The 12,964-nt window shown below is 37.4% G+C and overlaps 2 protein-coding genes and 2 long non-coding RNA genes across 4 annotated transcripts; all 4 read left to right on the top strand.

The window, feature by feature from the left end:
* Positions 1-269: 269 nt before the first annotated feature.
* Positions 270-1,263, top strand: LOC141629260 (uncharacterized). Its single transcript, XM_074442288.1, has 2 exons — positions 270-683; positions 778-1,263. Exons 1-2 carry the CDS (start codon positions 270-272, stop codon positions 1,261-1,263), a joined length of 900 nt encoding a protein of 299 aa, XP_074298389.1.
* Positions 1,264-1,386: 123 nt separating this feature from the next.
* On the top strand, positions 1,387-3,528 carry LOC141629259 (uncharacterized). Its single transcript, XM_074442287.1, has one exon. It carries the CDS (start codon positions 1,387-1,389, stop codon positions 3,526-3,528), a length of 2,142 nt encoding a protein of 713 aa, XP_074298388.1.
* Positions 3,529-9,509: 5,981 nt separating this feature from the next.
* Positions 9,510-10,313, top strand: LOC141627426 (uncharacterized). Its single transcript, XR_012536995.1, has 3 exons — positions 9,510-9,819; positions 10,037-10,150; positions 10,253-10,313. It is a non-coding gene; the product is annotated as an uncharacterized LOC141627426 (long non-coding RNA).
* A 1-nt stretch (position 10,314) lies between these two features.
* LOC141627425 (uncharacterized) lies at positions 10,315-10,619 on the top strand. The gene is made up of 2 exons (XR_012536994.1): positions 10,315-10,357; positions 10,448-10,619. It is a non-coding gene; the product is annotated as an uncharacterized LOC141627425 (long non-coding RNA).
* The last annotated feature ends 2,345 nt before the right edge of the window (positions 10,620-12,964 follow it).

Below are 12,964 nucleotides of genomic sequence, written 5' to 3'. Positions count from 1 at the left end.
GATATCTACGTAGCACAATCTCAATAGCTCAAATTGAAAGCCATCTTAAAGGGACTTAAACATCAAAATTGACACAATCAAAGTGTATAATGACTAAACTTCTAGTCTACTTAACCCAATAAACACATATAAGATCCAAGTTGACAGAAAAAGAAAGATTGAAATTTGCCCAGAAATTACGAAACCCTAGTTTTTGAATTAATATAAAGAAACTCCTACACTATTAAATAATTGTTACTAATTTCACGATATATATGTTTGAATTTAGCATGGATCGAAGTTGGATGTATGGAAAGCGTGATTTTGAGTATCTTGAAAGGCTCCATGAATTTATTACTCAAGCAGTTGAACATCAAAGACAACAAGGGGATGATGCACAACTCATGTGCCCGTGTAGCGCATGTAAGAATCGAAAGAAGGTGAATTCTGGAAGTGAAATGCGAGAACATTTGATATTAAAGGGGTTTAAACCAAATTATACTGTGTGGATATGGCACGGAGAGAAAGAGAATGATATTCCTAATTGTCCTAACACCGTAAATGTTGAGAAACAAGTTGATAATATTATGGTTGATTATGAGGTAATTGGAGAGGATTGTAATAACAATGAGGTTAATGAGCATAGTGATGATAAGGAGTGTGATAATGTCGATAAGATGATGGATGATCTTGAAAAATATTTTGTTGATTGTCCGGAAATTTTTCAAATGTGGTTTTTCGATTCAAAAAGCCGTTATTTAGGGTTGCTCTAAATTTACCCGTCTATCGGTGTTGAAGTTGTACACCTTAAAAGCTGGGAACGGGTGGAGCGATAAAAGTTTTACTGCTTTATTGAGACTCTTGTCCGATATGTTGCCGAAAGGTAATGACCTTCCCACTAACACTTATCGATGTAAGAAAGTGTTGTGTCCCCTCGCTACGAATTACCAAAAAATCCATGCGTGCCCGAGTGACTGCATTTTGTACCGTAAAGACTACAGCGACTTAGATGAGTGCCCACGATACAAGAAGTCAAGGTATAAGCTTAAAGAAGGTCGTAAAAAAGGGGGTCCGGGAAAGACCTTATGGTATTTATCAATAATACCATGGTTTAACCGTTTGTTTGCAAATCCGAAAGATGCAGAGTATATGTTATGGCATGACAAAGGGAGGAAGAAAGATGGCAAGTTACGACATGTCGCCGATGCTCCTCAGTGGAGGACAATCGATAGAGATTTCCTGGAATTTGGTAGTGAACCTAGAAATTTAAGATTAGGGCTTTGACCGATTTGTGGAATTAATCCTTTCGGAACTCTAAGTACTCAACATAGTACTTGGCCAATAATGTTGATAATTTACAATCTCCCTCCTTGGCTTACTACAAAGAGCAAATACATTTTATTGACCATGTTAATATCAGGTCCTAAACAACCGGGTAATGATATTGATGTGTATCTAGAGCCACTGATAGAGGATTTGAAAATGTTGTGGAATGTTGGAGTGGAGGTGTTTGATGCAGCCAGCGGTTCAAAATTTCAAATGCGTGCTATGTTGTACTGCACTATCAATGACTTCCCTGCGTATGGTAACCTCTCGGGTTATAGGCTGAAGACCGATAAGGGGTGTCCTGTATGTGGTGATGACACCGAGTCTAAATGGTTGGAGCACTCTGGGAAACATGTGTACATGTGTCATCGTCGAGGGCTTGACCCAGGCCATGCATATCGTAAGAGGAAGAAGGCATTCTATGGTAAAACTGAACACCGGTCAGCCCCTTTAGTTCTAAGTGGAAAAGAGTATCACGCACGGGTTAAAAACATCTGTACAGAGTTTGGAAAACCGTACAAACCTCCACCAAACGGTGTATATCACACAAAGAAGTCCATATTTTGGGACCTACCTTATTGGGAGCATTTGTCGGTTAGGCATTGTATTGACGTCATGCATGTAGAAAAGAACGTGTTTGATAGTATTATTGGAACTTTGTTGAATATGCCTAATAAAACTAAAGATGGTGTCAAAGCGAGACATGACATGGTTGCTAGGGGTCGTTTCGAAGTAAATCCAATTCAGAAGGGGAAGCGTACCTACTTACCCCCTATTTGCACGACTTTGTCCAGAAATGAGAGGAAGGTGCTGTGTGAATCTTTAAAGGGAGTGAAGGTGCCGCATGGATATTCCTCCAACATAAGCAGCCTTGTTTCAATGAAGGATTTGAAGTTAGTGGGATTGAAATCTCATGATTGCCATGTTTTGTTAACCCAACTATTGCCTATAGCTATCCGATCTATTTTGCCTAAGCATGTCAGACAAGTCATCACAAAGCTTTGTAAATTCTTTAATGCAATAAACGCGAAAGACATTGATCCAGATTCTTTGGATGATTTACAAGCCGATGTTGTTGTGATACTTTGTGAGCTTGAAGTGTACTTTCCAATTAGTTTTTTTGACATTATGGTTCCCTTAATTGTTCACCTGGTGAGAGAGATAAAACTTTGTGGACCGGTATTTCAGAGAAGCATGTGGCCGATGGAGCGAGAGATGGGAACCTATAAGAGACGAATGAAGAATCGATATCGTCCTGAAGGCAATATTATTGAAGAAACGGTTGCTTCTGAGACACTTGGATTTTGCCAAGATTATTTGAATAATGTGCAACCTCTTGGACTTCCTACATCTCGACATGAAGGAAGGCTTGAAGGGAAGGGTACTTTAGGAAAAAATGTCATTACCGTTGATCGTGCTTTATTTGACAAGGCCCATATGTATGTTTTGCAACACATGACGGAGGTTCATCCATATTTAGAGAATCACTTTGCCATATTGAAAAGACAATATCCAAATAAACGTGAAGCTTGGTTAATAAGTGAACAGAATCGATGTTTTGCACAGTGGTTTAAAGAAAAGGTAATGACGGAGTTATCAAAGAAAACACCCAAGATTAGTGACAATTTGAGATGGTTAGCAAATGGACCAAAGGCTAACATTTCTTCTTATGAAGGATATGATATCAATGGGTTCTGCTTTTACACAAGTCGTCAAGATCAGAAAAGTACAATGCAGAATAGCGGAGTTACAATTGTTGCATCATCGGTAGAATATGTTGGAAGGGGTAAGCAACCAGTGGATATAACACGATCGTATTACGGGGTAATTTTTGATATATGGGAGCTTGATTATGTGGATTTTTCTGTGCCCTTATTTCGATGTAAATGGGCAGACAGTGAGAAAGGCCTCCAGGTTGATGACATGGGATTCATTTTGGTTGACTTCAATGTTATTAGCCATATTGATGATCCTTTTATACTTGCATATCAAGCGAAACAAGTTTTCTTTATGGAAGATCCTTTGGACAATAAACGTTCAATTGTCCTTTATGGTAAAAGGCGCATTCTCGGGGTGGATGGTGTTGTTGATGAAAAAGAATACAACCAACTTGATGAACCTTCTCCTATTTCTACAAACTACCAAAATCTGCAAGTAATACGTGATGAAACTTATTTGCGTGAAGATCATGACGAGGGAATATGGTTTGATAACCCGAAATAGTTGTTTTTCTTTTTAAAAGATCAGATATTCATGTCATCAATAAATTGCATGAACAACATAATAAATAGCCTGAACCAGACACTAGTAATCTTTGTCTTCACTGTATCCAGGGCCAGTTTATTACTATGAGGCATTTTTTTTTTCGGTAAAATGTAAACTTTTCATTATAAAACCGCAATTACATGTCAACATGTATTTTCCACATTACAAATTTTCAAGCTCATATTTAAAGAAATTGCATCCTACACAACCATAGGCTATCCTTAGTACTGATAACTCGAGGTTTACATTCAATAAATCTATTCTGAAGCATCCTTTGAATAGTCAGAGCTATAGCCACAGGCCGACTAACTCTTCTTGAGTCTGCTCCATCTTCTGCAGGCTGACTAACTGGAGCATATAATTTGCAATTTATGACTAATTTGAGTAATTTGTAAACAGGACAAATATGAACAAATAAACTAGAAGTCTAAGCAAGAAAAGAACCATCCAAGGGTTGAGAACTAACTAGTACAATGTGTTAATAAACTAACAATAAAGATAAATCTTGGAGAGCAAGGTGAGTTGTTATTGGTTGCTTCAAGGCTCCTCCTTTGTCTTCATTTGTAGGATAGTTGGTGAGGTTCTTGGCAGCTCAAAGGAGTCTAACATGTAGTACTCAGCCCTTGTCGTGGCTAAACATTAATGCATTTCATTTGTGGAGCAAAAGGAGAAACAATCCAAAATAGGACCACCATGAAGTCGCTTTCAGTGGCCAGATCATGTTGGCTGCTTTATCTAATGTCAAAAGTCTCCTCAGTCTGAATTCTAAGCTTATCTTTCATCACTAAATTTCATAAGGACTCTATTAGGATCACTAACCAGTCTTGGACGAGCAGCTTAAGGCATGTAAGAATGTCTCAAAGCCCTTGTTACACACAAGTGCCCAAACAGACCATCGGATAACTTTGTTGAAATCAGTCCCATCTTGCAGACGCCATAACTTGCTCCTCAGAATGAATGAACTAGCATGCCCCACATATACCAAACGAAAGCTAAATGAGTTACCTTCCATATCCAATTGGAATCATGCGAAGGTATTGCCTGGTTTGAGAGGTATGATCATTTTAGTACTGACAGATCAGGCTGAACCTGTGCTGTACATTTCAGCAAGCAGTGGCAGTTTTCAGAGGGCATAACTCTTGACTCAAGATGAACCACGTGATGACCCATATACCAAATCGAAGCTAAATGAGTTGGCTATCATATCCAACTGTACTCACGCAAGAACATGGCCTGGATCTTGAGGTATTAAATTGTTAGTAAGTTCAGGTCAGAAATGCTGTAACTGGAATATGTAATCATGCCAGTCTTTGAGGGATTACTGAGGAAAATCCACACGGTTAAACTTGACCATTCCAAGTCCATGATAAAGATGACATTCTCAAGATTTTATAAATATAAAGAACATAATTTTTGACCAAGTAAAACTCAAGATATGGAGCAAACAAAATGACCATAATTCTGCAATCAAAACAGAAATGCTATGTTTTAATGTTGTTTGCTCAAGTAATTTCTTCCTTGGATTGTCATTAGCATTTTCCCTTTAATTGATCACAAAAATGGCATGCCCATATTTCAACTCCTGTTGCACTAACTCTTCCATATATTCGGCCTCTTCAACATTATCTACAACTTTCAGGTCCCGACCCTGAACAATTCATGTCCACAAGAAACTGATCCAGGTGCGAACTTCTCAAGTCTGACATGGATGGATAGCTAGATAGCTATATGCCTATATCTATTTTGAGCGAATTAGAAGAATATAAACCCTACTGATTTTTCACACTTCCACAGTAGAAATAGTACTTAGCAATTTAGCATGATCATAACTTATAAGCCATAACATTCAGAATGTTAGTGTGCAGTAGATCAGTCCCTAGCCAACAAACAAATCAATTGCAAAACAGACTCACTGAAATGGCAAGTCTCCATCAAATTGCAAAACAGACTCACTGAAATGGCAAATCAATTGCAAAACACGAAGCACAGATCATCTGCAGCAACATCAACCTGGAGCTGCATCAGCTTATCTTTCAGCATCAAGGCCTGATGAGAGACCAACCAAGAAATAAAAGAGGGCTTGGGTTGCGCCATAGGACACCTAATAGACCTATACCACTCAACCTGAGGTTTCCTGTCACGAATCCATTCATAGCAGCAGGTTGATACTCTGACCATACAGAGTTTTTCATATACACATGATAGTTTCAGATTATCAGTAAGCAAGCCAGGAGTTCCACATGTCCTTTATTTTTCCCTGCATCTTTTATCTTGGCTCTCTGTAGCAGTAACAATTGTGCATTTATAAACTGAATAACCATGGTGTCCACTTTCTTCTTTTTAATAAATTTCTATTTATTTCAGGTGCTCGACATGAGTGAAAATGAGATGAGTGAAAATGAGGTCAATGACTCTGGTCCAAGGCATAAAACGAGAGGCATGACAACTGGAAAGAACTTAAAAGAAGTAAATCCAATAGACCTGTCTATTGATTTTAATGAGTATGGTCAGCCAGTGGGGAAATAACATGACAAATTTGTCACTGACATTGGCGTTTTAGCTAAAAATATCAAGATCACATACAATGATTGGAGAAAGGTACCATCTGGCAAAAAAGAAACACTTTGGAAAGAAGTAAAGGTATGAAAAACAAATAAATTTGATAATTTGAATGTTTAGTTTTTGTCTTACTGAGTTTGGTATGAAATTTATTATTGGTTGGATATTGTTTTTATTTTTCTTGTGTAGATCACATGGAAGATTAAAGATGACACAAATAAAACGGATGTTCTAAAGATTATGTCAAAAGCATTCAGAGAATTCAGGTGTACATTAACACGCACTTACATTACCAAGACCATGAAACATAAGGATGGAAAAGTAGTCGGCGATACTCCTGTTGGTAAATATGATCAAATTAAGCCAGATGTTTGGGAAGAATTTAAAAAGCAACGCAGGGATAAGAGCTTCTTGGTGAGTATTGATTAATGTAATAGTTAAGTCATTTAGTGTTTAAAGAAAGTAATTTGTATTGTGATGCAAAATTATATGTGACCAAATTGTAGGAAAAAAGTGCAAAGGCTCAGGCCTCCCAAAGGCATAACAAGCATCCACATTTTTTGGGAAGATCTGGATATGCCGCAAAGAGAGAAAAATGGTACAAAGAAGAACTTGTGCAAGAACTTAGGAAAAAGAAATTGGATAATGATGATGCTGATCCCCTTCTTGTCAAATAAGTGTTTAGTTCAGTAACTAAACGCATCAATGATCGGGGTTATTTATGGATTAAAGCACACACTCCATCATCTAATGCTCCTCCACCTCAAACACTGAACGTGATAGAATAATACGTAAGTAAATTTTATTGTTTATTAATTTAGTATAAATATCAAAATGAATTATGAATTAATTGTTGCATCTGAGTGAGTCATTGATGGTTACTCAGTGGCTACTGGATTTGAGCAAGGTTCTCTTTAATAATTAGTCAGCAGTGTTAGTTTGTAAGCACTGTGAGTATTGGGAGCAATTTAATAAAATTGATATTGTCTTTAATCATGCCACTGTATATGAAGGAATTGTTGACTCTTGGCAGTAAATGTTCAAGGATAGACCTCAGATCCTTAGATGGTACAACCGCACAGGAGATAGCCGACAACTCAGGAAACTTTGGAATTTGATCATTGTTTTCGAGTAATTTCACATGATCCTCTGTGGTAGACATTGTTCCTAGCTTCCTGCTCGCAGACAATCAAACATGAGTCAACTCTGTAATTTGATAGGAACTTTGTTAAATTTATTATTAAAGCTTATATTTAATTAAATTTCATAGTCTTGATTAATTTTGTAAACTTTATTTTTAGAAACATTGGAAGGAAAAGGAGAAGACAGGAGAATTTGTTCCTACAAGACTCGAAGATGCATTGACCAAAGCATTAGGAAAGCCGGAACACAATGGCAGAACAAGAGGTGTCGGAGGTTTTGTTGGTCTCCAGAAGTATTTTGGAAAACCGGCAAGTCGAAGTACTAACGGAAAGAATTATTCTAAAGATGATATTCAATTGCTTATTGAAAAGGTAATGAGGGAAGCAAAGGAGGAGGCTAAGAGAGAAACCATGGATGAAGTGAACGTGCTGATGGAGAAGAAATGGACGGAATTGATTGGAAAAACGTCTCATATAGATGTTATTACTGGAGGTTCATTACAGGATCCATCAATGCATCAAAGAGATCATAGTAGCTGTCATTCTACTCATCAAATTTCTACTCATCAAATTGACCCTTTTGTTGAATTAAAGGTAATATCAACATATTTATTTACCTATTTTTTTCATTGAATTTATTGTATTTCAATGTACAATGTGAAAGCTTGTAGTGTATAAAAGTTATGTCATGACGATAAAGAAACCTCCTGGTCAGGCTTCTTGATGTTGTTGCTTCTGTCTGAAGTAGTTGATTATCTTTGTTTTTCACCTTAATTTTGCATCCAAATTCTATTTTCTCGTACAAGAATGGATGATCATGTTAATGGATCGTAAATGTTCATATTATTGATCATGTTAATGATCATAGGAATCTGTTCGTTGTCGGCTTGCTGTACATGTGAACAAGGAGTTCACCGTTGTTGTTGAAGGAATGGTTTTCCCATGGGTAGAGGGTAAAATGGTACACAACAAACTGTTAACCATGGAGAACGCTCATGTTTGCATCGACAAAGTCATACGCGGGGATGTACCACTTCCGTTGCCGTGGATTGGATTCTTAATGGTCGGCGATGCACGGGGTAGCTTTGCTCAATGGCCCAAATCATTGATTGTATTAGAAGAAAACGAGGTAAGTACACAAAATTTATTCTTACTTTCTTCTCTTAAAAATATAGTGAATTTAGAATGAACCCATAAGGCCATAATCTGGCATATACCCCTTCTTTTTCACAATTCTCACTCATACCCCTGTGCTTTATAACTAATCGCATCCGTGACCATTAAAATTTCAAACGTCAATTCTTCTGTTAACTCCTCCGATAGCTGATGACTTATGACTTGGACTTTGCCTTCCAACTTGACTGAACCCACATGAGAAAAACCCATTAAAGTATATACTAAAGTGCTAATATTACGGGGTACACATGAGAAAACATAAAAAATTAAGGGGTACACATGAGAAAAACCCATTAAAGTATATACTAATGTGCTAATATTACGTTGTCCATGATTTTTTTTCTTATTATTAAGGTCAATTCTAAGACTCGAAAGCCTAAGAGAAAAGAAAACTCCAAGAACACGTCCAAAAACACGGGCGAGTCCCCTAATAAAGTTCGAAAGCAAGTAAGTATCATCATTTCTTATAGGGTTATTTAATATGAATACTCTAATCTATGGCAATACTTCTCAAAATACTCTAAACTCGGTTTTAACTACCAATACAACCAACAATTACACATATTATCTATGAACAGAATTGGTGTTTTCTTCATTGTTGGGCAAAATAAGTGGTCTCTGTGTATTCATTCTTGTATTTCGTCATTGTTTTGTTCTGTCCAACTTTCTTTAAGCACTATTGAGATTAGTTTATGTGTTTGGAGCTTGTTAATTTATCTATCGTTTTTATAGCTTAGGGTTGCTGCTATATTACTTCACTTGTCTAATTTAACTTGTTTTTATTTTAAATGCTAAGTCCGTTGAAAAGGCTATGGTAAAAGGTAATAATAAGGCGTCATGTGGTGAAGAACAAGACGACGTTACACCTCTAAGCGCGGAAGAGGTTGAGAAACTAGGTTTTTTTTGTTGTTCTTTAGAAGATAAGTTGTGTTCCTTGTCGAAAAATGCCACAATCGAGATGGTGATAGATGAGTCCGTTTATAATTATAAAGAAGGTAGCGCAAGGAGCTTTTTGACGATTGTCGAGATTAGGCAGATGTTCAGAAATAAATGGCTAAATGTTGTTATGCTTCAAATTTGGGGAAGGTATGTATTTATATAAAACCTTAATATTTTTTCGTATGCTTGGACTTTTTGTACTTGTTCGTTATGTATCATTCTTCGTCCACTCATACTTTCTTTGCTAATATAATCGATGTAGTTTCTTATATCAATATGCTACTCAAAGCGAAGCAACAAAACTGGTAGGATACATGTGTCCGGTGAAACTTTGTGAATATATGCATAGGGGGCGAGAATGTGAAGATTATATTGTTCATGTTTGGAAGATTCAAGATGAAAAGAATTACATCATTGGCGCATTTCATGAGAGGTAATAATTTTATTTGTTTTTAATTTATTACTTTAATAATATAAGATTTATTATTAAGGGTTATTTAACGATAATACTCCAAACTATTATTAAGGGTTATTTAATGATGGTAATTCCAACAAATGAACTTATATGTGTAGCAACCATTGGATGTTGATCGTTACATGCTTGGGGTTACACTATTTATATTTTGGATTCGGATCGAAAAAATCCAAAGAGATTGGACATAAAAAAAAGACTCCAAAACGCTTGGTCAATACATTGCATGCAAGGCGGAAGGCGAAATTTCAATAGAAAGAATAATAAACTCATCATCAAAGATGACATCTTGGTAAGTGAAATATGATCTCCTATATTTTAACAACTAACTTTGAATTATAATTACATTTTATATATTACATAACTAATATCATATTTTTTCTATAAATTTTAGTGTCCTCAACAACCAAAGGATTACGAGTGTGGTTATTATGTTATGAAATGGATGTATAACACAACTTTTTACTTTTCAAGTAAAAAGGAAGAAGAATTTGTGAAGGTATATCTTCTTTCCGTTCTTGGTATGATTTATTTATCTAGCTAGTTGTTGATTTATGTTCTTACTAATTGACCTATTTGTTAACTATAGCTTATGGAGGAATCAAGCATGTCAAGTGGCGATATTCATGAGATCAAAGAAGAGTGGGCTACTAAATGTTTAGAGAACTTATAGATTAGTTTATCAACTAAGGCATGTATTTTTCATACACTTGGATATGCATCTTTGATAATAATGATATTGATGTTATTTTTATGTTGGATGTGATGCGAGATTGATGTAAGGTTATTGTTGGACGTGTGTTGTTAGGAATACTATAAATGTGGTTACATTTCTTTTGACAGGTCTTATTGTGTTCATATAATATTTGGAATTATCAAATTTATAGGGAGGTTCTGCTGAAATTTCCGTAGAAAATTAATTATTATTTTAAAAAAAATATAAATAATTTTTACGGCGGTTCCTTCAGAAACGACGTGAAAAAATTAAATATTTCAAAAATATTTTGCCTTTAATGGCGGTTCTTCGCCTAACAACCGACGTTATAATTACCTATAATGGCGGTTCTGAAACAACAATCGTCGTTTTTTTACCTTTTACGACGGTTCTATTAAAACAACCGTCGTTGTGCTTACCTATAGTAGTGCAATATGATATTATTTAAATACCTATGGTGGCGGTTTTTCAAACAATAACTGCCACTATATATGAGTTACAGTGGCGGTTCTTGTGTAAGAACCGTCGTTTTATCTAAGCCTATAATGGCGGTTTTGTTCAAAAACCGCAGCTGTAGCTAAGCTATTGTGGCGGTTGTACAACCGCCGTAAAGGCTAAACAACCCCGTGATATACGGCGCACCCATAATTTATAAAAACCGCCATAAAAAGGCCATTAATGACCGCCATTATAGGGGGTTTTTCTACTAGTGGGTGGTGTAGGCCACAAGAGACATGAGTGCACGAGTGCACCGGGAGCTTTTCAGGGATCGGCTCGGGGGAGCTATTCTCAGGGACCTGCACAGAGTTATGCGAGTAATAGACCGTCTGGGTCATGGTCTAACCGGGGAAGTTAGAGCTATCAGGGTGGAGGTAACCGCAATGGCGGTAATTCTTATCAGAAACCAGCTACGAACAACAACAACAATCAGGGGTCGGGTGCTAAGCCGACCACATCAGCCAGTACTGTCCAGGGAGGTGGACAGAAGACCAGTGGAAAGCTTTTCATGATGGACAAGAAAGCAGCTGAGGAGGATGCACATGTTATCACTGGTACTTTTCTTATTAACAATATTCATACCTTTGTTTTGTTTGATTCGGGGGCATCTCAATCGTTTGTATCTTCGAGTCATGTTGAACGGTTGGGTTTGAGGGTATATGAGTCTGTAAGCGAGAAAGTTTTTATACCTTTGGGTGAGTTTGTATCATGTGGGAGGTTATTTAGAGATGTATCTATGATAGTTGGGCAAGTGGATCTACATGTAGACTTGCTAGAGTTACCTTTCGACGGTTTTGAGATGATTGTTGGGATGGATTGGTTGGGAAAGTATAAAGCTAAGATAGGCTGTCATCAAAAGAAAGTGTCTTTGAGAGGGCCTAAAGGTGTTAGTGTGTCTTATCGTGGGTTTCTAGTCAAACCCAAAGTTAAGTTGATTGCAGCTGCCACCTTGAAGTCTTATCTGAGGAAGAGGTGCCCTTTTATCTTGTGCCATGTGACAGATGACCGGATAGAGAGTCCGACAGTTGATCAGATACCAGTGGTGGGAGAGTTTGCAGATGTTTTTCCAGAGGAGATTCCGGGGTTGCCACCGAAGAGGGAGATAAATTTCACCGTTGAGTTGAAACCGGGGACGGGGCCAATCTCTAAGGCACCGTACCGGATGGGTCCAAAAGAGATGGTGGAGCTCAGGAAACAGTTAGATGATCTGATAGAGAAGGGATACATTAGACCTAGTGTATCGCCGTGGGGAGCACCAGTTCTCTTCGTGAAGAAGAAAGATGGGAGTTTGAGGTTGTGCATAGATTTCAGGGAGCTGAACCGAGTGACAGTGAAGAACAAGTATCCTTCGCCAAAGATATGTGACCTGTTTGATCAGTTGAGTGGTGCATCAGTCTTTTCTAAGATTGATTTGAGGTCGGGATACCATCAGGTGAAGATTAGAGAGATGGACAAACCAAAGACAGCTTTCATGTCGAGGTATGGTCATTATGAGTACGTGGTGATGCCGTTTGAGTTATCTAATGCACCGGCTGTGTTTATGGACTTGATGAACAGAATCTTCAGACAGTTTTTGGACAAGTTTAATTTGTGGTGGTGTTTATCGATGACATCTTAGTCTACTCTAAGACTAAGGAGGAGCATGAAGAGCATCTGAGGATTGTGTTGCAGACTTTGAGGGAGCATGAGTTATATGCTAAGCTGTCGAAGTGCGAGTTCTGGTTAGAGAAAGTTGCTTTTCTGGGGCATGTGATCTCTAAGGAGGGAGTAGCTGTGGATCCGGCGAAGATTGAGGCAGTGACAAAGTGGGAAGCACCAAAGAATGTTGCTGAGATTAGGAGTTTCTTGGGTTTAGCTGGATACTACAGACGGTTCGTGAAAGATTTCTCCAAG

Source organism: Silene latifolia, chromosome Y (genome assembly GCF_048544455.1).
Source record: "Silene latifolia isolate original U9 population chromosome Y, ASM4854445v1, whole genome shotgun sequence".
Lineage (NCBI taxonomy): Eukaryota > Viridiplantae > Streptophyta > Magnoliopsida > Caryophyllales > Caryophyllaceae > Silene > Silene latifolia.
The sequence above is the reverse complement of the archived record's forward strand: the minus strand, read 5'-3'. Positions and strand labels throughout refer to the sequence as shown.